The 23,893-nt window shown below is 35.2% G+C and overlaps 2 protein-coding genes across 4 annotated transcripts in view; both read left to right on the top strand.

Moving 5' to 3' along the window:
- Positions 1 to 23,893, top strand: part of inaD (inactivation no afterpotential D) — a 2,962,486-nt gene that overhangs the window by 2,357,834 nt on the left and 580,759 nt on the right. The window lies entirely within an intron of this gene.
- Positions 1,102 to 2,406, top strand: LOC122416423 (uncharacterized). Its single transcript, XM_043429373.1, has 2 exons — positions 1,102 to 1,406; positions 1,501 to 2,406. The coding sequence occupies exons 1-2, from the start codon at positions 1,173 to 1,175 to the stop codon at positions 2,308 to 2,310; spliced, it is 1,044 nt and encodes a 347-aa protein (XP_043285308.1). The 5' UTR covers positions 1,102 to 1,172; the 3' UTR covers positions 2,311 to 2,406.

Here is a 23,893-nt window from a genome sequence, read left to right as displayed (position 1 = left end):
AAATTGCAGATGCAAATTCATGTCATAGATAAATTTGATATGGAATGCCCCATACTTTCAAATAATACTTTCGAACTGTCTTGAAAAGAGGAAGAAGTATGTTCGAAATTAAATATCGTTATCGAGAATGTTGGGAAATTCGACAATGCTCTGCGTTGCTGGCATATTCCGTTTATACAATGGCATAACGACCAATTATTTTCATCATGAGGTTGTCGAAAATGGGTATCATTGTTGCGGTCTGGCATTGTTTGCTATAACATTTTATTTAATATCCATACAAAACCGAAAGCAAATAGAAAAAAATGTGGCCGTTGACTGGAATAAAATTAGTGGACACATTTAAATTAATCGTCGACTATTCGGTAATTTAGAATTAATACTACGTGGTGAACTGGCATTTCCGTGTCAAATCTATATATTAATGATTGGAATCGATCTCTTCCGAATTGGCTGATTTTTTGTCGGACGTTTCCTTCCTTTATAAAAGAAAGTCCTGCCAAAAAGAAAAAATTGAAAATTGGTTTTTCGAAGGTTATGCGAAATTTCAATGTTTACAATTTTACGAATTTTTCAAGGTTGTTTTCTGAATACCAAGAAAACTATTCTAGTGACAAAAATGGGATTGGGTCTATTTCGAAGGGGGTATTTGGGGCTATGGAAAAAAAATATTGTGCAAGAAATTTTCAAACAATAATGAATTTGCAGAATTTTTGAATTCGCGAAATCATAAAAATGAAAATTCAGTATTATATTTTTTACACAATTTATAGACTCAATTCCAATTCTGTTACTAAAATGCAGGCCCCCTGCACTCAGTCCATTTGTCTGTATAAACGCTGTCCCCCTTATGTGTCTATGCCGCTAGAGGCGCTGGTGGTCATGTAGTCCTACTCATACACTTATATACCGTGATTTTGTTGGTTAGATCCGTTCAGTTTTTCTGGTTCGTTCAGCGGTGTATGATTGTTGTTTGAGGTTATGCGAATATTCTGTGCATTCTGTGATAAATAAAGACGTTCATTTTCGAGTGTATACAACACAGATTTAAGTGAAGTGCATCGATTACTTTAAATAAAATTCGTTTTGATTAGTGTAATTCGCTTTCCATATAGTATACTGCTTTTTAAGTCTGTTTCTTTTCATATACAGCAAAATTTAAACAAGTGAATATGCCGCGGTGTATATCTGTTGGTTGTACGTCGGGTTACAACTCGAACACGGAAAAAGTCCATTTTTTTCGTGTTCCCAAAAACGAAACTAGTATAGAATTATGGAAAAAGGCCTTACGTCGAAAAAATTTTAAGGTTAAACACGGCCAAACTGTTTGTGAGAAACATTTTACAACGAACGACATTCTAAAACACCGTGAGATATTGGGGCCCGATGGTTCAATTCTGGGCATTGTAAGTTGAATTTATTAAACGAATGATTTAAAAATTTATGTCAATCAAATAATAGCATAATAATGTTTTTTGGAACATATTTTTTGTAATCCAGAGCTCCTACAAAATTCCCCGCTTACGAAAAGGGGCAGTGCCATCAATATTTCCTTGGATTGAAACAGAATCATTACGAAATATTGAGCAACCTATCACTGATGAACGTCATGAACAACATGAGGATGCTCCATCTCCCGTTGGTGCTTTTTTGAATAATGTTGAAGAAAAATGTTTGGCTGATCAATTACAGGGTACTCTGAACATGCCCCCAGGATGGATGAATCAAAGTATTCAATGTGGAGAAACCATTTTAACTCACTTATATCTTCAGAAATGCAAGAGAGTCAATACTTTTTTTAAAGTATCGAATTTAAAAGAAGTATTTGTTACATCCGATGGTTCACTTCAAATCAATGTCGCAGGGCACACTTTGGATCCTTCGCAATGTACCTTCAGTTTGAAAATATCTACCAGAGATGAACTTGAAGATGTTCTGTTGACAATTAATAATCTGAACATTTGTCAAGGTTTCTCATTGGCACCTGACGTCCCGTCGACTACTTGCCATTCAATTAACAGAGATGATGATGGTTGTTTACGCAGTGTCAAGTGCGCATTATTATTATCAAACTCTAAAGTTTGTCAGTTTTGCACTGAAACGAGAAACAAAATCGTAAGAAGATTGCGGAGATGCAAAAAGCCCAAATATACTCAACGATTACGATTAATTCTGTCACCGAAAAAAAGAAGCCAAATACAGCACTTACAGTCCAAATATAAATCAGCTGTAAGAGCTAAAAACAGAGCTGTGAGTGTACGGGAGCAGCTAAAATCGGATTTGAACGAGTGTAAAAAAAAAACTGAGTGAAAACTGCGAAGACACTCTGCAGAAACATATGGAAACCGGTTCTATTTCAAAAAATCAAATGAATCAAGAAACAAACAAAAAACAACCAGATGAAGAAAAAAATTGCGAAACATTGTTCAACCTAGTTATTGAAATGAAATAAAAATATTTTTCCAATTTCTTGTCGTTTTTAATCACCCTCGTTTTCGACTTCGTTTTTTTTCTGAATATTCGAGAAGCTAGTGTTCGACAAACTTTTATGAACTTAATATAAACATCGGCATTTTCAATGAATTTACGTCCAAATTTATAACGTTTTTAAATCACGTAGAAATACATTAAATTTCGTAATACTTTGTGAATGTTCAAATCTTTTCAAAAAGATTGAATATCAATAGGTATTGTAATTTTTACCATTATTATTACTATAATTAATTTCGAAATAAAATTCACATAAAACAATATTTTAATACAGAAAAAAAGGTTCTCTCGTCAATGTGAATTGTTCCTTCCAAGGTCAAAATTGATTAGATATAAAGGATATAAAGTGTTTAAGGTGTTTAATCATTTACAATATGTACGCTGTGAACGCGTATTACGCGAGTATCGTGTGGACTACATGACTCCCAGCGCCTCTAGCGGCATAGACACGTAAGGGGGACAAGAAAAAGCTCGAGTGCCGGGGGCCTGCTAAAATGGTTTTCAAGATATTAAAAAACAATCGTGAGAAATTCATAAAATTGTAAAGTTTGGGATTTTACGTTACCCTCGAAGAGAAATTTTTCAATTTTTCCTCGATGCTGGGACTTCGTTTTATAATAAAAGGAAATTTCTGACAAAATATCAATATTGGTAAAAATTTTCCCATATGTACGACTTTTCGATGAAAATGCCCGTGAAGACTTCATTCTTTGCAAACATTGTAAAAATCTGACAGGATTTGTACAATATCAACTGACAAGACGATAAAAAACCAATTGAAAATGAATCTGATAATGGCACAACAACGTTTCCCATTACCCTATGTTTTGGGGGATTATGCACCATAAAAATTTCTATAAAAAAATTTACGAGGAGTTATATCTTGTCCACAAGTTTCGAGATGATTTTTTTTTTTTTTTTACAATGCAAGTGTATATTTAATAAGAATTTTGCGTGAAATTTTTATGAAAAAACGTGGAAATGTCATATTTTTTAAAGAGGCCAAAAAATAATATTGACTTTTCGAATGGAAAGTTCGAAAGGTAAATATATAGAACCCTCAAAGAGTAATTATTAAAATTATTGGCATCGATATATAACAAAATATTTGAAATAATTTGAATAATAATTTTGTCAACTTCGAAAATGAAACAGATTCGTTGTTCTCGTTCTTACTGGTAAGATAATCACGAATAATGCAATTAAAATTAAAAGTCATATATTCGAAAGTGTTTGCACTCACCCAATTGCTCAGATAACGCAGGTCGTAGCGTGTGAGCTTCGTGACGTACGATGATCCATGTTCGATCCTTGGTGAGAAACGTGCATTTTTTTTTTAATTCTCACGTGTCAGTTACGTTTGTTGACACAATTCTGCAAAGTATCATTGAGGGAGACATGCCGAAACGAATGAACCTTAACCATAAAAAATATTATTTTGAAAATATGTTATCGTTTTGGAAAAGATGATAATGAAAAAGATTGGAAAGGATAGAAGAGCATTATAAACGAGCTCACGGGTTTCTGGATTTTTTAAATATAAAATCATCATTTAACCTGGTTTGCACGTCACGGTGAAATCACGAAAAAGTCGATATGCTTCATCCATGACGGTCGAAAAAAATGAAATTGCGGCAAAATTGCACCAACGTGACGTTAGAGGCGAACGCCACGTGAGTGCGCAAATCTAGCGCAATGATGCTTCACTTGCGATGGAGGCGGTGGAGCGAGCACGGACGTCGAGCTTCGTTTTCCGGCCGCAGCACCGCGCAGAGTAGAGGCGTTTCTCGTACGCGCATCGTACCCCTACAGGTTATATATTGTCGACGCTGATTCGCTTGAGTTGTCTGGCTTCTGGCCGACCACCACGTACCTTATCAAAAATTCTTACGAGTTTTTGACGCACGAGAGAGTGCTGAACTTTGTTGCGAAATGTTCAAACACCTTTGTAACATTTTTCGGTTACTCTCGAAAGGCATTGCCGGTACTGTTTTTCAGTTCTTCGGATGCCTCGCATTTTTGGAATGAAGCAAAAATTCCCCACTCCTCAATTTTATGAATTTCAGCCGGCGTCGTTTTAAATAAACTACTAATGAATTTGCAAATAATGCATTTGCAAATTTTTTTATTAATACTTTGACACGCAGATTTCTTTATCAATCTTTAACGCGTATCTAGAGTCGCGGCAGCGACTCTGAGACAAGTACATTTATAAGATATGACGAGTTGCTGCCAGAGACTCTTTACCGGAGCGATAGCGTTTCCAATTGTTTTCGAAAATTTTCAAAATTTGTTTCTTCATTAATTAATTAACTATATCATTTCGGAGAATATTATACGTTGACATATTTTTTATTATTTTTTTTCTTCCGATTGCGACCTCATCGAACTCTGTAGGTTGACGCGTTGAAGAGATATTAATTATTTATTTTTTAATTGCATCAAAAAATGGGTCGGATTTTCGCACACATTTTTGATGTTTATTTGTTTTATATCTAGTGACAAATCTGGTGCCATAATACATTTTATATACCGATATATTTTTTTTCTGGTGCCATAATACCAATATATACCTATATATTTTCGTGTCGTATGACGTATGGTGTGTTGTTTATGCTGATAGATGATGAGGTTATAAAGATCGCGATTTGACAGTTCACCGATATCCCGGTCGGTAGTGCAAGTATATACCTATATATTTCCGTTATGATATGACGTATGGTGTGTTATTTCAATGCTAACTAAATGAGGTTATAAAGATCGCGAATGTTACAATTCACCGAAACTGTTCCAATTTTTTCCGGTTCTGTAGAAAATAAATAAAAGCAGTACAATGTTTTAGTGAAAGTGGTGAGAAAAAAGTGAAGAAGAAAGAGATAAAGACCGAGGAATCCAAGAGTGTTGTGTAACGGAAAAAAAACCGAAAATTGTCAACAACGTTCGGATTGATGGTAAAAATATTTAGAAAGGTTAGATTTTTTCTATATATATCTTGAGATGTAGTCCGGATTCTGAAACATTAGAAATAAAAATCCATGCCTTCGCTCTTTCTCATCAGCTCTCTCTCTCTGATTGTATCATCAGACTTGTCGATGTTTGTTATTGCAGAATATCTAAAGACGTGGCATCGTCTTGTAATAAAATAACCCAAAACAGGAATGACGAAAAAGAGCCAGGGACTACAAAAATATAGAAAGGCAGTATAATCGCATTGTCTGTAAACGTATAACAGACTATTCGAAAGTGCTTGATTACAAAATTTCTATTGGCAAATCGAAACTGAGGCAATCAGTATTTTTTTGCATTGGTGGAAATTTTTTCATCAAAAGGACTAAATTGATAATCACGGAGAGTTTTCACTTCAATTCCAACAAAGTAAAATTTAAGTTCGAAATAAAATATGTCCGCGTGTGTGTATATGTGTGTATTAGGGTGGTAAAATAGCTAGAAAATTTTTGAAAAAAATCACACGTATTCTTTAGAAGATTCTCAATACTTTTTGTTCTGGAACATTTCTTTGTTATGTCAAGACTTTCGAGAAAAAAAATCATACAGATTTTCATCATGCTGTTTTGCAAAAGCCGCCATTATGCAAAAACTGAGTTTGAAAAAAGTGTCTATAACCAGTGTTCTGGACTCTTCAGACCTTAAGAACATCTTTGCTGGCGATAATATGGTTATTTGAGAGCAGCAACAGTAAGGGAAATCGCTTTGAAAAAAAAAATGTTAGAAAATCTTGACTTTTCAATTAAAAACGAATAAATAATGAAGATTTTGATTTAATTTTACAAAATAAATGCAAGATTCTGAAAGAGCACTCTCAAAAACCCCCTATATCAGATTTTGTTCTTTAGTTAAAACTGCGTACTTGAAATTGTGTGTCCAAAATTGTCGTTTTGCGCATTAATGGGTTCTTATAGTGATGCTATATAACATTTTAAGGGTAGGAGTATTGAAAAATTTTTTCGTGTAGCAACATGCTTGTAAAACAATTTATGGAAATTTCAAAATTTTCCAAATGTATTGAGGCCCACAGTATAATCGTGACCACAAACGCAGAAAAATTCCATGTATTATGAACAGAAAACTTCAACCCCCATGGTCGAGGGTTGAGCATTGTTCTACAAATCTGACAAAATTACAGCATTACTTTTTATGTATTTCGAACCAATTTAGGGGGCGAAAAGGGTAAAATAAATTTGATCCCAAATAACTACCACCCTAGTGGGTATTAAAATACCTAAAACAACTTGCATGCATAATAAAACGATTTTTATTTTCAAAAAAACTGATTCGGCTTGAGGAGGTCACCCCCCATGGCAGCCGCATTTTTTGGGGTTTCCTCGATTTTTTGCGACGAGAAAAAAACACAGACTTAAAATTAAAAGAGTTTATTCATTGATATTTCAACTTTATGATAGAATTTTTTAACTCTGATGTCTCGAGTTAATTCCGTGTAAAATTAATCCACAGGATCCCATATGCTTCTCCATGGTGTCCACGATTCCCGGGGGTCCCGTTTATCTGCGATCAAAAAACCGAGGAGCGTTTTGATTTGTAAAGCAGTGGGCTATTGCCTGAACTAAAATCATACAGAAATATCGAAATTGAAGGATTATTGAGCTATGCAACATTTTGAAAAATTGAAATAAGGTTTTTCTAAACGGAAAAATCCTTCAATGTTAAATATTTCTGTATAATTTTAATTTAGGTGATAACCACTGCTTTACTAATCCAAACGCTCCTTGGTTTTTTGATCTCAGATAAACCGATCACCTAGAATCGTGGAGACTATGAAGAAACATATGGGTTCCTGTGGAGTAGCTTTACACCGAATCTACCAGAGATATCAGAGTTAAAAAATTCTACCATCGAGTTGAAATACCATTGAATAAACCCTTTAAATTTCAAAAGTCTATGTTTTTTTTTCTTTGCCGCAAGAAAATTGCGAAAAAACCCTACAAAATTCGGCCGCCATGCGGGGTGACCCCCTATGTTGGATTTAATTATTCCAATCGATCAATATCGCGTTATCTTGAAAAAAGATTCGAGTGCCTTAGTCATTGAAATCCTGTCGTTATTTAACGACATCAAAATTTATTATTCATTGTAATTTTTTGAGTTTTTAAATAAATTAGCCGTAATTTGATTAAAAAATTTTTGTTTCCTTTTTTTTGATATCTCTTTCAATGAGACAGGGAATAATTTTAATTAAAAAATTTTTCAATAAATGTCTTTTCGCAAGTACACTCTGATGGGTGATAATATGATCATTACATCTGAACGGTAGTCTCAGTGAATAAACCCTACATATGTTACTCATACATGTAGTATGCATTTCTTGGTACGAACAAAAAATGAATTAATAATAACAGAATGTCATCTATATTGTGCCCTAATATAAAGAATTTGATTTTCCAATATCCTGTACAATTTTTTCAAGTTCACAGTGCACAAAAAGTAGTCAAATAAAACCATAAGTAACAGCACGAGTGCTGTTAAAAAATTGGAGACAAGTACATTTATGTTTGATGTCACCTGGACAGTAGTCTCAGTGAAACCCTATGAGACACTCATGTAGATCAAAACACAAATGCACGATGATTTATAAGAAGAAGTTGTTCGATCTGTTCTCTCGAAACTTGCTTTAAATGAGCAATTCATTACTAAAGGATATAAAAAAAAACCATTTCAAACGCAATGAATAAAAAAATGAATCTGTTAAATCATGGTAATGCGTGAAAAACGTTTGGTTCAAAGGAACAAAACGTGGTCAAATAAATGCAAAAGTGACGAGTACATCGGATGACGAGTGAAAAAAATTCAAAACATAATAGTATGTAAAAAAAATTACGAAACCAATTGTAAATAATTTCAACAAAACAATTAAGAAAAGCTTTTACAAATCATGAAAAAATATTATATTAAAAAAAAATACAAATCTGTAATTATATTGTAAAGGGAAAAAAAAATTTAAATAGGAGGTGAGAAATTTAATCTTACGGGATGCACCCGGAACTTTAGAAAGTTCAAGTGAATCAAAAAAGTTACCATCTGAGTTATGTGCAGCACTACAATTTATGGCATCAATCGGAGGATAAGTATTTTATTAGTATATAATACATAATTTTTCACAATATGAAATTATTCTGAGAAACGTTCAAATCCAAAAAAAAATCGCATCGAAGGTAAAAGTCATTTGTTACTCTATGGTGGCAGAGACTTACTTAGAAGAAAATCGATTCTTCTCAGACTTTCAGGATCCCCTGGTATTCACAATATTCGACGTCGATTTCGTATCGGTACAAATTATGTTTAAATATGTACTAAAAGTACTTGTCCGGCCCATCACTTTTCATTCAAATTGCTCATTCAAATAAAAATCAAACTAGACGTTAATTTCTGCGTTATTTTTATGGAACTAGCATTAACGCTGGCGTTACACGCCCGCTTGAATTTGGACATCATTCCACATATGCTCGGCGGCAACTATCTCTTCGCAACAATTCATGGCATCGAGTAAACAAAACCATTGCAACGGATAGAGGCTTTACATTCTGATATATCGAAAATTTTTTTTTAAGAAAGTGTATATAGTAATACACTAGGGAATCACTTTTCATCGAATTTCAAGAAATGCCCGTGTCGCACTCATTTTTTAATGTTGATTTCAACAAAGTGCAATTGTGTACGTGACCATAAAAAAATGAAATTGTACAGACGAATCTGCTCGAAAATTTATTGAATTGCGATTTATTATCAGCTGAATATCTTCAGTAATAGAATAGATTAGTTGCTATAACGAATAAAATTCGTTTGAAGAATAAAATGTGTAGTAAAAATTGCCGTCATTTCAATATAAACTGGGGAGTTAATTTGGAGGCTGGACAATGCTTATCGTGCGAAGGATACTTTTTCATAAATACACAATAATATCTCTTGGATATTACAGAAAAATTTGTTTGCATGTTTTTATAATGAATGCAATTAAGTTAAAATCTCTTGGAGGTAATTTTTTAAATTCCCTCTGTTTCCCTCTGTACGCATAGATGTGATCCATCAGATCTAGAAGAGCCCTGATTTTTATTTGAATGAGCAATTTGAATGAAAAGTGATGGGCCGGACAAGTACTTTTAGCACATATTTAAACATAATTTGTACCGATACGAAATCGACGTCGAATATTGTGAATACCAGGGGATCCTGAAAGTCTGAGAAGAATCGATTTTCTTCTAAGTAAGTCTCTGCCACCATAGAGTAACAAATGACTTTTACCTTCGATGCGATTTTTTTTTGGATTTGAACGTTTCTCAGAATAATTTCATATTGTGAAAAATTATGTATTATATACTAATAAAATACTTATCCTCCGATTGATGCCATAAATTGTAGTGCTGCACATAACTCAGATGGTAACTTTTTTGATTCACTTGAACTTTCTAAAGTTCCGGGTGCATCCCGTAAGATTAAATTTCTCACCTCCTATTTAAATTTTTTTTTCCCTTTACAATATAATTACAGATTTGTATTTTTTTTTAATATAATATTTTTTCATGATTTGTAAAAGCTTTTCTTAATTGTTTTGTTGAAATTATTTACAATTGGTTTCGTAATTTTTTTTACATACTATTATGTTTTGAATTTTTTTCACTCGTCATCCGATGTACTCGTCACTTTTGCATTTATTTGACCACGTTTTGTTCCTTTGAACCAAACGTTTTTCACGCATTACCATGATTTAACAGATTCATTTTTTTATTCATTGCGTTTGAAATGGTTTTTTTTTATATCCTTTAGTAATGAATTGCTCATTTAAAGCAAGTTTCGAGAGAACAGATCGAACAACTTCTTCTTATAAATCATCGTGCATTTGTGTTTTGAACTACATGATTGGTATCTTCTTCTCGCCTCACACTCTTGTAATTTATCACGTTTCAGTAGTTAAATTTTTATTAAAAACGAATCCGAGATCAATATTTAGCGCTTATTGTTATCTTCTTTTCTCACCTCACACTCTCGTAATTTATCACATTTCAGTAGTTAAATTTTTGTTATAAACGAATCCAAGATCAATATTTAATGCGTATTGTTATCTCCCTCTCTCCTCACATTTCGTAATTTATCAGGTTTGAGTAGTTAAATTTTTGTTAAAAACGAATCCGAGATCAATATTTAACGCGTATTGTTATCTCCTTCTCACCTCACATTCTCGTAATTTATCAGGTTTAAGTAGTTAAATTTTTGTTAAAAATGAATCCGAGATATTTATGAAATCTCACGCTAGAATGTTGTTAAAATATAACGCCAGATTTGCGCCACGACCTGACGCTAGAATGCTGGTCAAAAGTAACGTCAGATTTACGCCACAAACTAATGCTAGAATGCTGGTCAAAACTAACGCCAGATTTGCGCCACAACCTAACGCTAGAATGCTGTTCGAACGACCGCTCTAAGTAACGCCATCTTTGTGCAATTAATGCGCCACGCGCTAACGCCACGTTGTAACGCAAAGAACGCAGACATATGGTCCGGCAACCATCGCGTTTCTAACGCCACAGAATTGCAAAATATGACGCTACTCTAGCGCCATCTTGGCGTTCGGCTCTTTTCAACGCCACGTTTGGCTATCGGGGTATATGAATAAATACAACAAAAACACACAGAACTGTTAGAATGATGTTGTAAACTTTAATTGAATAAATGTTTTCTAATTTATTTCTCATGTTTCCCATATTTTGCTTCATTTTCAGTTTGGCTCTGCCCTCTCCGATCCTTGTTTTCACTCCATCGGTTTGCAGCGGATCGATACATATCATTAATTAATTGCCTAATATGTGTCCTATGATTTTCTACTATTTCTTCATGCTGATTGTGGTAACGTGATTCAAGAGGTTTCCAGCTATGATCATCAATCTCACATTTTGTACATCAGATTCTCAAAACAGTTTCTGGTCTTGATATAAGTGTAGTTATTCTTTTTCCACCTGGTCTGTCGAGTAATAATTTTGAAACTTGTTCCAAAAAGTCTTTGGATGCTTTTTTTGCTGATAATATGAAAAGTTGAATCTTCGAAATGCGGTAGGCAAACACAAATTTTGACAACAATACTTATGAAATGACGTGTATGTTGAGTATTCTCACTTTGCAAACTACAAATGTGGAATTATTAGTGAAAAGATTCATTACGCTAAGTCTACAGTTGCTCAGTTTTGGATGCGATCAAATATAATGCCTGCTAACATCCATGGGAACATACAGAATTTCTGAATTCAATCTTCGCTATGTCATTTCAACGTAACATCATGACTTTTTCCAACTTTTCTCTATAATACTATAGATTTGGATTATTGAAATACAACAAAAATCTGCAAATTATAAAATTGATATACTTGCCACTCATTTTACTTTTTAAAACTAACTGTAACATATATATGAAGTAAACACTCATCACAGAAGTCTTCAGTTGCTCATTTATGGATAGATTTTAAATTGCTGACTTCAAAATTTATTGCGCAGATACATTGAATCGCAGCAGATACCTGCGAACTCTGAAATTTCTGTGCATAAATATGTGTGTTAAGTATCACCCCCTATCTTTGATTATGAGAATGAGTAATAGAACTTGGTTTAGTAAGTTTTAAAGTATTTCTTTTTAAATACTATTGAAGTTTGTATTACTGCGGTATGAAGCGAATACCTCCAAACTTTCATATTTTTGTGTCGCAGCATGTGTGCCAATCATTTAAATTTTTTACTCCAACCGTAACATGTAATCTCAAAAATTCATCAAAAACGTCTTCAGCTTTTCTAAATTCCTAAATTTTCCGTTTTCTATTTTATTCTGAGTTTTTAAACTTTTAAATTCATTCCTGAATTCTCCTGAAATTGTTTTTCTCCAAAACCAATGCAGATACCTTAAACGTCTTTGAATTCGGTTGCTCTGTTGAATTAAGTACGCTCAGTTTTTTTTGCTTCTTTGAGTTCTGACATAATAAATGTTTCCGGGTGCCTTTTTTCAGCAACTATCAAACTGTAAATAATTGGATCTCAGCGGCCACTTGCAAACTTTGGAAATATATTTCATCGGGGACACGTTTTGAATGACACGAAAATGTCTTGATTCAGAATGCAAAAGCAACATTTAAAAAGGGCCAATTCTGTTGGATTTGTTGTGTCTTGAATTTGATCTATCTTTCCTCTTTTCCTTTCTTTTTCCTAACGTTATCAGCCGAAAATCATATTTCGGCCCGCAACACGCATTGCTCCATGCTCTTGAGTTCCCAATGGACGAAACATATTAGAAGACAAGGAGAAAAATCTCCAAAGTCCAAGAATAAACCACTATCGAAATATTTTCAGTACAATTTCGACGAAAAATAGGTATTTTTCGTGAAAACCACCGTTATACGCCGAAAATTATAAACAATTCATAGAAATTTAAACTAAAATCTTATAGTCATCTGAACATAAATAAGGATCTTTTGAGAAAAAAGACATGATATCAAACCATAAACTTCCCCTAGGGAAAAAAAAGGTTGGGACAAGTACATTGATGGTCCCTCGTTTGCTGATAATTCCACCCATAAAAAAAACTTGAAACAAAATTTTTTTTTAATTGTAAAAAAAATTATTTCATAAAAAAAAATACAGAACAATTCGAAAAAAATTTTACAAATCTTGAAAAAACGTTATATTAAAAAAAAACTAATCTGCATCTATTTTTTAAAGTGTCAAAAGAATCAAATAACAAGTAAAAAATAATAAACCGAAAAATCGCCCTTGAAAACATTTTGGAAACCGATGCCTCATTCTTCTTATTTGATTCGAACAGCTAAATCAATTGAAAAAAATTCCATCTAATTTACGTGCAACATTAAAATTTATTATATCAATTCGAGACCAAGTATTTTCTAATGAATTGAAAAAAATCACCATTTGAATTACGTGCAGCACTAAAATTTATGATATCAATTGGTGGACAAGTATTTTATTAGTAACTCCAAATTTTGACATTATTGAATTGTTCTAAGAAGCTTTCAAATCCAAAAGAATCACATGCAAGCTAGTCATTTCTTACTCTATGGTGGCAGAGACTTATAAGAAAATCGATTCTTCTCAGACTTTCAGGATCCTCTGGTATTATTCACGAAATTCGATGTCGATTGGATCGATACAAATTATGTTTAAATATGTGTTAAAAGTACTTGTCCGGCCCATCACTATTCATTCAATAAAGAATCAATCATAAAAAAACGAAATGGCACGGCAGAATCTCGTTAAAAGTTTGTTGAAATGCGATTCATTATTAATTTAATGTTCTTAATAATAGTATAGGTTATTTCTTATTCCGAATGGAACTCGTTCGGTGGAAGAATAAGTGAGAAGTAAAAAATTGCCGTCATCGAATGTAAACTGCAAAGTTATTTTGGAAGCTTGAACATATACATTATGTACAATTTTTTTTCATTTATCGGTGCACAATAATATCCTTTCTATATTGCGGAATAATTTTTTTCCGTTTTTTATTAAATTACTGCAATTATGTAAAAGTTACTTGAAGATAATTCTCTTAATTCCCTCTGCATGAATACTTGTGATCCATCAGTTCTAGACAAGCCCTGACTTGTATTTGGATAAACAGTTTAAATGGAAAGTGATGGGCCGGACAAGTACTTTTAACACATATTTAGAACACCAGACCCACTGGGTGTTGTAAAAGAACGTCATCTACGAATAAATCTTTGATTCTTTGGAATGCAATTTTCTCATCCTCTAACCAGCGCCATTTTGTTTCCTTTTTAAATAGTTTTAAAAGCGGGATTGTTTCCTCCGCATGTTTTTTCGTGAATTTAGTATAATAATTGATTAATCCCAAAAATCCTCTTAACTGTTTCAAATTTCTAGGTGCTGGAAAATCATGAATTGCCTGAATCTTCTCTGGCTGTGGCTTTATACCCTTGGTTGTCAAGATGTGACCTAGAAACTCTACTTCTTCCCGAAAAAATTTAGCCTTTTTTAATTTAAGTGTCATTCCGTGTTGTTGCAGTCGTTCTAGTAGTTCGTCTAAGTGTTTCATGTGTTCGTCAAAATTAGAGGAAATGCACAACAAATCATCCACACAATTTATTACATGGTCTCCCAAGCCATGGAGAATGATGTCTAATGCTCTTAGTAATGCGGCGGTACTTGTTTTCAGCCCGAATGGCGTTACCGTAAATTCATAAACTTTTCCCCTATATCGAAACGCAGTGTATTTCATTGAATCTGGATGAAGAGGGATCTGCCAAAAACTGTTTGTTAAATCTAACGTTGTCATAACCTTCGCCGAATGACATTTTTGAAATATTTCCTCCATATTTGGTACTGATTCGTGATCGTTTGCCATTACCTGATTTAACTTTCTAGCGTCTAAACAAAGTCTAACTGTTCCATCTTTTTTAATTACCGGGATTATCGGATTAATCCACGGACTGTTCGATCTCTGTATTATTCCAAAATCTAGTAACTTTTCTATTTCTTTATCTACTTTTTCCCTATGCATTAGAGGAACCTCGTAAGCGTGTGCAACTATCGGCTTATCCATCGTGATATCTAATCGATGCTCATAAACTGAAATTCTACCTGTTATTTTACGAAAGACTTCCCTTCTATTCCAAATTACCTCCTTGTGTGCTTCTTTTTGTTCTAATGAGAGCTTAGTTTGTTCCACGATCTCGTTAATCTCCTCAAGAGTTATTTCCTCATCACTTCTATTATCAAAAATCAAATTTTGGATTGGCTCACAAATTTTCTCAATATTTCTCTTTTTCAATTTCAAATTTTGCTCCGGCTTCAAACTCTCTTCATCTTTTATTTCTTCAACTTTCTCTTCAAAAACAATTTCTCGTAAAAAATTCTCTTTTTCTGTAGTCCCAATCGTGGGCACTACATCAATAATTTCATTATATTTCACCTGAAGAGACATTGCTCCCAGGTCAATTAAACTGTTAAGCGGTTGCAAAGAATCTACTCCAAGCAACACATCCCTAATCAAGCCGGGCACTATCAAAAATTTTATGTAGGTTTTAACTTTCCCAATTTCAGTCATTGCCATTATTTGATTCCTAACCTTCGTTAACTTGCCTTTTATCGCTCCTTTCACCGTCACTCCCGTGACAGGCAAAAGTGGACAATTTTTCAAAATCTCCCTATTCTCCAAATAAAATTCTTCAGAGATCGTGGTAACTCTAGAACCTGAATCTACTAACGCTGTAACCTGAATACCTTCTATTTTAGCATAAATTTCTGGACACTCTATAATTGGCAAAGCTTCTTCATTTATTCCCTCTTCCATTAAAAATTCCCTAGTATCCGTGAAAATCGTGTTTATTGCCACTTTTATTTCCTGACTATCGCTCTTATTGTGGAGGTCCTCCGATAAACCATCCTGAGATTCTTTATTCTTTTTCTCAATCTCCTTCTTTTTCTCCGTTGTACCTCGTTCGTTTCCTTTATTATTAATCTGGTCATTGTTATTAAGCACGGGTACAACGTTTATTCGTTTCCCGCCCGAGATGTCGACGGCTGAGGCTCTTGATGGACCTCTATCGCTTGTATTTCCGGCTGTTGTCGTTCGTTGGTTTGACGATGGTCGTTCAGATTATTCGGCGGCCGGTATCCTCCACTGTTTTGTTGCGGTCTCCAATTCGGATTCTGATTTTGTCGATTATATCCGTTCTGTTGATTATTATTTCCGTTATTTCGATTCTGCTGAGGATATCCGTTGTTTGGCCGCTGGTTGTAATTTTGTTGATAATTGTTGTTGGGCCTTTGATTGTAATTTTGCTGGTAATTGCGGTTTTGTTGATTGTTCCAGCCGTTATTGTTGTTATAACCTCCATTGGGTCGGTTATTTTGGTTCCAGTTTGGGTTTCCACGGTTGAAATTGTTCTGATATCCACCCTGGTTATTCCAATTGTTGTTTTGAGGCACACGGAATGGCCTTTGCTCATTTTTGTTCTGATTTTGACTTGTTTGAGAAGCTTCCTTCTCCTTTTTCGAATTTATTGGTCCATGCCGATCTATCTTTCCCAAGAATTCGATCAATTGTTCCAGTGTTTTGAATCCTCGACTGATTATAGTTGCCTGAATCTCATCCGTATAATGTTGCGAGAGTGATGCGATTATGTCCTCGTCGCTTGGAGGAGGGATGAGATCCTTCGCGGCTCCGAAAATGTTGATCGTGTATTCCACTTTCGATGTTTTGTTATCCTTATCAGAGTAGTGTCCGAATTCGAGGTCTTTTCTCACTTTTCTCTGGACATCAGTGCTCCAGAAGCGCTCAACAAATTTCTTTTCTACTTCCTCAAAATCCTCGACACGGTCCTCGATAAAAACCCACCACTCCTTTGCGGCTTTTTCTAGACACTGTCCCAGCAAGTACTTCATTTCAGTGATAGTGGGGTTTGTTACCTCACAATAATGCCGAAACTCCTTAATGAACTTCATTGGTCTTTTCCTTTCCGATCCATCGTATGTGGGAGGTTTGATTTTAATTTTGTTTGGATGCATGACCATTGGCAGCATCGTCCGAATCCTATCTGTTTTCTCTTCGGGCTCATATTGTTCCTCTTCGTTCTCGGATTCGTCGTCAGAAACCTCTTTGCTTGGCTTCGGTACAATCCGGGTGCTTTCAGTGTTCGGACTATGAATTTTGTCCTTAGATTCAAGATTCTCCACCCTTTTCTTGATTGCGCTGACGTCAAGTTGTATTTGAGCCACACTAACCTCAATAACGGCACTTTTCGACTCATTTTCTTGAACTATTTTTGTTAAACCCGTTACGTGACGTTTAATTGGGTCATAGATTTTATGGACATCACTAGCGATTGTAGCTTGCAGAGTCTTGAATTTTTCCGTAAATTCAGACCTCAAATCACTAGTGGCCTGGTTATTTCGGGCAATCTCGTTAGCCATACTCTGGACCTGTACCCTCATCTCTTTCATTGCGTCGATTAGGCTCATCAATAACTCATGATTTAATTCCGCGAATTCAATTTTCCCTTTATTTGATTTAGGGGTTTCAAATTCCTCCATTTTAATTTCTTCATTCTGATCTTTATTATCATCGTCAAATTTCTCTTGTTGTTCAAATCCAAAGTTACCGCGAGATTCATTAAAAATGTTCCCCGCCCCTGGAGGAGGAACTGAGGTAGTCAAATCGACATTTTGTGCCGTTCGCTCATCGGGATTTTGGAACCCGGAATCTCTCGCTGTTTCGTTTCTATCGGTCTTTTCTGCCATTTTGACGTAATTAATTAATTTCATTCAAGCCAATCTCACGCTCGTTTGCAATACCTGTCCCTGTTCGGGCGCCAGTTGTAATGTAACGCTCTTGCCGACCCGGCCTGAACGCCGCCACGCGTCGGTTCGAGCTACCTTAACTTTAAAAGGAGCAGGTATGAACGAGACGAGAGACGAGAATTGTGTTGATAAGATAACAAAATGAATTTATTAAACAATACTTGTGTGTTTTTACAAAATGATACGTGTCTTTAATTTTAATCTTTGTCTGTCCGCGTTGTTTGACCAAGTCAGGCGAGAGAAGACTCGAAAGACCCGGAAAAACGGAGCGTTTTTCTGTATGAAATTCGATTGAATTTTCAAATTTGTTTTCGTTTTTGTTTATACAATAAAGAACGCTTTATGGTCTATCATGCCCCCTGCTTATTCTATTTCCTTTCCTTTCCGCTTGCATGAGATTTTTCAGATAACAAAAAAAACAAACAAAATAATGAAATTCGCAACACTAATAATTGACAACCGATGTCCTGTAATCCTATACCGCTTGAACCGGGATTTTTTACGCTTCCTAGTAATTCAAGAGTGTTGTACGCTTTAGTTTTTACAATTTCTTGCTTTTGACGCTATACAAACTCTAGTCTTACCGCTGCCTTTTGAATTAACGCTTTTATTCGCTTGTTATTTGTTTTTATTGATTATAATTTGATCGGATGATTTATTTTGAAGTCGTTGAATGTTTCAAATGAACTGTAGATTATTGAATTATTGAATTCTAACGCTAATTATTCGTTCGACCCAACCAAATCGGATAAATTGTAAAACAATCTTGAAGTTAATAATAGTTAATCATAAAATCATTTATTTATCGCCTCTATTCTTAATAAACCCAAAAAAATGTGAGGTGGAAAGTTTGTGCTTGACCACGGGCCTCAAACGTCGCCGAATGGCGCCAATGTTCAAAACACAAGACACGTTAGGATGTAAACCCCAGACCACGGGCTCGATACGTCGCCGAGTCTCGCCAATGTCCTGAGCATTCACTAGGTTAGGTAATTTTGCCCACGGACCACGGGATCGATACGTCACCGAGTCTCACCAATGCCCCAAGCATCCAAAGGAATAGTAGGAAAAAGGATTTTAGGTTATACCAGAATAGAGTGTATTTTTCTATTTGAGTCTGCTAGTTCTCTAAGAGATCCGAGTTGGTTCTAGAGGTAGGGTGAACTGCCTCTCGAATGAGCCGTGCGCCCACTCTTATACCCCGTTCCCCACTCTAAATTCTCTCAAACGCCGAATTTCTCTATTTCGGACGCGTTCTGCGCATTCCTTTGTAACGGGCTTCACCATTGGCTCGCTGCTTTAATTCGCGCCTTGTTATTGGCTGATCGCTATTTTGCCCGATGCGCCGAATTCCGCTTTGATTAATTTTCCGCTCCGCACGACTTTAAAGTAATAAAATTACAATGCCAATCGTTATTGTTTAATTATTTGAGTGATTTGGCTTCATTGTTTCATTTAATATCTTTTAATTCAATTTTATTTGAAAAATCATAAAAAGTCACGTTCGGGTTCCTATAGCCGATGAACAATTAGCCCTGCGCATGCGCTGTGATCAAGCATCTCGCTCTATTTAAAATTGTACAAATTTTCCCGTAGATTTAACCCTTTCTTTAATTTTCTTTGATAGCGGCTATTTTTCCCGACATTTTGAGCCTAATTACGCTCATATTGATAAATAAAAAGTTTGAAAACAATTAGAATAAAGAAATTAAGATTAAGTTTGATTTCTTGTCAAGTGGCGCTGTTCGGAGCGTTGCCCGCCGGCTCGCTCGGGCCTTTGTGCCAGTCGCCAACATGGCCGCTGGTTGGGACGCACGCCCGTCATCGCGCCGCGATGTTTTTCGCATGCGTAGTATTTGATAGTTCGAGCGGGCTCGGGCCGCTACGCGAGTGTTACGTCTCAATATATATTGTTGAAGAAAATTTTCGATCCTGAAATTGCACCCCCTAATTTTCATAACTGCAGTTTAACCTTTTTCCCAATGTCACACTAAACTAATTTTTTCATCATACCAAGCGCATACATCACATTATCATGTCCCACTATTATTTTTTTCATCCGACTAATTTCCAACAAATGGCGGCCACTTCAACTTAACGAGTCAGGGGAAATCGACCAATCTCAAGTAAAGATACACGGCCGTCTTGACTCGCTCTGCCTACAAAACTTCTTTTTAATACTTGGCGTCAAGACGCTGCCGCGTCTCTAGATAAGGTCGCCGAGCGCTCAGACCTGCAACGACTAATCCCAGTTGATGTGCAAGTCTAAACAGTCCTAATGTCCTCTCGGAAACGATCTTTGTCAAAGGATTTGCTGTATGATTTGGGCAAAATAGAAAACAATATATTTCCAGAAAACATTTATAAGCATTTTCAAAAAGAATACTAGAATAATAATAAAATTAAACGTTAGCCATTCATGATAATATTAATTTTGACCCGTTGAAACCTTGAAACCCTCGGACTTCCCTTGGTTTTGGGGAATTTTTTTATGTCATGACGAATAATAGGGATAGCGAAATCTTTGATTTCGTTTTAAATATACACTCCCGTTAAAAAGTTTGAGTTCACCCGTCAAAATTCTACCGTGCTAAAAGTTCGATAACTCGGTTAGAAATCAGCGGAATCTAATAAACATCATTTTAAAGAGGACAAATTGAGCTCCAATTCGCCGCTTCTTAAATTCGTTTAAGATTTTTTTTAGCTGGCACGCATTTTTCGAACAGCGCCGTTTTTCGATACATTTTTGACCTTCGTCAACGGGCTGTCAACGTAGTAAAAAAAATTTTTCTAAAATTTTCCTTTACTTTTCTTCATGACAGCTTTGAAGGAGATGGAAAAAGCTTCATTTTTGTGTTTTTTTTTTTTTTTTTTTTTTTTTTTTTTTAATATTGTACGATTTTTTTCATACGGTTATCCTAATTTAGCTAAAAACTGGGAGGTTCAAAAATGATGGCGTATTTCGAAAATTGTGGAGGTACCGAGGAAATGTTAAGAGGGTAAGAAGTTGCGTCGGCTTATAATAAACTTGTTTGAATTATCATAGATTTCTTTTTGAAATGTTTTTTTTTTTCATCTTTTTGTTCAAGTCTCGACTCATAGTAACTGAAGAATTATGGGGTTTGTTATAAAATTTCAAGAGGGAAAAAAGTTTCAATTTATAATTTTGAACTCACTGACATTTATTCAAATTTTTTCGTTCATTTTTCCCAAACAAGAGAGGCGCTTTTTATACATTTTATCACAACCCCCGTATGATTTCGATAGGACAAATTATTCATTCGATCTCTCACCTTATTTACAACCCTATTCCTCATCGAAAAAGCCACCTTTAGCTTTGAGGACTTTTTTGAGGAGTCATGGCATTCGCTCGATTAATTTGTTGATTATGGCTTGATCCAAACTCGCCCAAACGCCTTGAAGATTTCGCAACATTCGCTGGCAGAAGAAGAACAGGTTGTTGTTCCAACTTTCCGATCAAGCTCCTCCCTCAACAGCTCGATCGAATTCAAGTTAGAAAATTGTGGTGGCCAAGTCATATTAATGATTGCTCCGTTTTTTTTTCGTCTCCAAATATCCTTGCTAAAGGCGGGATCAATCGGATCGTTGTCTTGTTTCATTACGAATCCGCGACCGACGATCTCGCGTTTGTCGCCTTCGTCGGACATACTTCCCGCCTCTGTCGAGGATATTTGGAGACGAAAAAAGAAACAGTGCAACAAATCATTCAAATTACTAATCAAAAACTCGTCCTCATATTGATATGATAAATTTTACTCCTGATTTTGCTAATATAGCGTCTTTTTTCATTTGTTCAGTTGTTTCTCGTCCAGAATGAAAATAGAATATCGCGTTAGTGTTGTTCTCAATGTTTTCGATTGAAGTTTTCAATTCTTTTTACAGTCTTGTTATCTCTTATAATTTGGTTTGCATGTTATTGGATTATGGAAGCAGGTTTCGAAATGGATGGCACAAAGTTCAAGCAGAGCAATTATATATTTTATTCAATGAACATTACTCCAAGACATCTATCGAATAGCTGAGCATTGGAGTGGTTGAAAAAATGACTTTAACTCTTAAAACAAAGGACCTCGTGTGTCGACCTCTTTCTTGATCTGTATATTCGTTTTATAAACAAAGTTATAGGTCTGCGAGCCCGCTATCATGTGTATTGTATGATATCAAGTTTCATTACTATGCTGATGGATTATTTTTGCTCATATTCCAATACGTGTAATATGTACTTGTCGCATCAGTACCGCACCTTTTGATTGAGAATCAGATGAGAAGAGGAAGCGATATGCAAATCTTCTCTTCCTTAATTCTTACAATTCCGTTTGATTCGCTTAAAGTAATGGGCTCTCTTATTTGTATATAATATTTACGTATCGTCTAAGCTAACTTAATTTACGTGTTCACTGCCTTATAAAAAAATACATTAAGTGTCACAGCCTAGAGAGAGAGAGTCACAATTAGAGAGAGCGAGAGAGAATGCGCAAAAAAAATAAACATAAATCCATATAAACGTACACATACATATATATGTTTGTGACGAGGTACTTATCAGGGCCGAGTGTACATCCCACGAAACGACCATACGTAGCTTTACATTTTCAATAGGAAGTATACATCTTCTACGACATTGCTATGTATGCCTTTGAAAATGAGTTATTAGCATTTTCCAATTTCATATTCATAGGGGTAAATTTCAGAACCGAGATTTCTTTACGATAAATTAATTGCCGGGTCCATTTCCGTACGATTTTCAATAGACAAAACGAAAAAAGTGGGCAAACAAAAACGATAAGTAGTCGATAAGAAAGTGTTTGGAACTAAAAAAAATAAATAAATGAGTAGTCGATCGAGGTATCATTACGTATTTATGTACCGTTATTGAAAAGATTATAACGAAGTTTGCAATATTTTGAACATCGGTGATTAAAAAATCTGTTAGCAAAGCCCTCATGATTTCGGCAGTATATGTGAAAACGGGCAGCATTTTTATATAGTGAAGAGAGAGAGAAAAAGATAGAGATTTACCGAGAACATCCATTGCGAATACCGAGTTTCGGGAAATCGTTATGCCAGCTTTGGAATAATTTGTAGAATTGCTTCATGTATTGCAATACAGTTAATCCGAGAGGTAGCGTTGCACTTTAGTTAATGTTTTGACGCCGACCGATTGCCATTGTTTTCAATCGATCTCGAATAGCTAATAAGTAATGCAAGCGTCAGATGGCGCATCTGCAGTAAAAGTAGGTGTAATAGGTTGCGGAAGTTGTAAAAAAAATTGCAGTAATAGAACATCCCCTGTAGATTTTTTTTATGAACAACTGACATCTATCTCTATGAGTTTAAGAAAATGGTCAACTGTACTGTGGGCGAGTGATGATGGGTCAGCTGCTGGAAACTAGTGACTTTGGAAGTGGGAAACCCATCGGACTGTGAAATGAATTACGTTCCATATATGCTATTGAGGTCCAATATCAAATTGCATCGTTTCCAGACAGAACCGTTGTACATCTAGAAAATTTGATGTAAAGGAATTTATCAGTACCGACTACAAAACGGACCCGATTTTCGAGCTCAGGACTTTCTTCAACGCAAATCATTAAGAATACAACGATATACACGTATCGGGAAGATGACCAGCGGATGAAAAGGTTACGTTATGATTGAAATTCAAAAAAGAATATTACGATGCACTGCTGTCTTGTGTGGGCGAGTTACGGCATTGAAATGGTATACTACCGCAGCAGAGAAATCCATAATAAGACCAACTTTTGGTTTTAGTTATTTTTTGACTTCTCATTATTCTTATTATATTCTTGCCTCCCGTTCATGATGGAAAAGGGGAACCTGAAATCCTGCTCTTAATCGGAGTTGTCTAATCTTCTTTCATTGAATCATGCCTTGTATTTGAGGAACCGGGATAATCATTTGACTCCAAGAACTGGTATCACGGAATTCTTGTACTTTGCTTACAAAAGCCTTTCGAGCTGTGAAATGAATACTGTTCCATAAACGTTACTTAGATCCAATAGTTGATGAATTTGCGTCG

Source organism: Venturia canescens, chromosome 9 (assembly GCF_019457755.1).
Source record: "Venturia canescens isolate UGA chromosome 9, ASM1945775v1, whole genome shotgun sequence".
Classification (NCBI taxonomy): domain Eukaryota; kingdom Metazoa; phylum Arthropoda; class Insecta; order Hymenoptera; family Ichneumonidae; genus Venturia; species Venturia canescens.
Note: the sequence above shows the minus strand (reverse complement) of the source record. Positions and strands in the feature narration are given on the sequence as shown.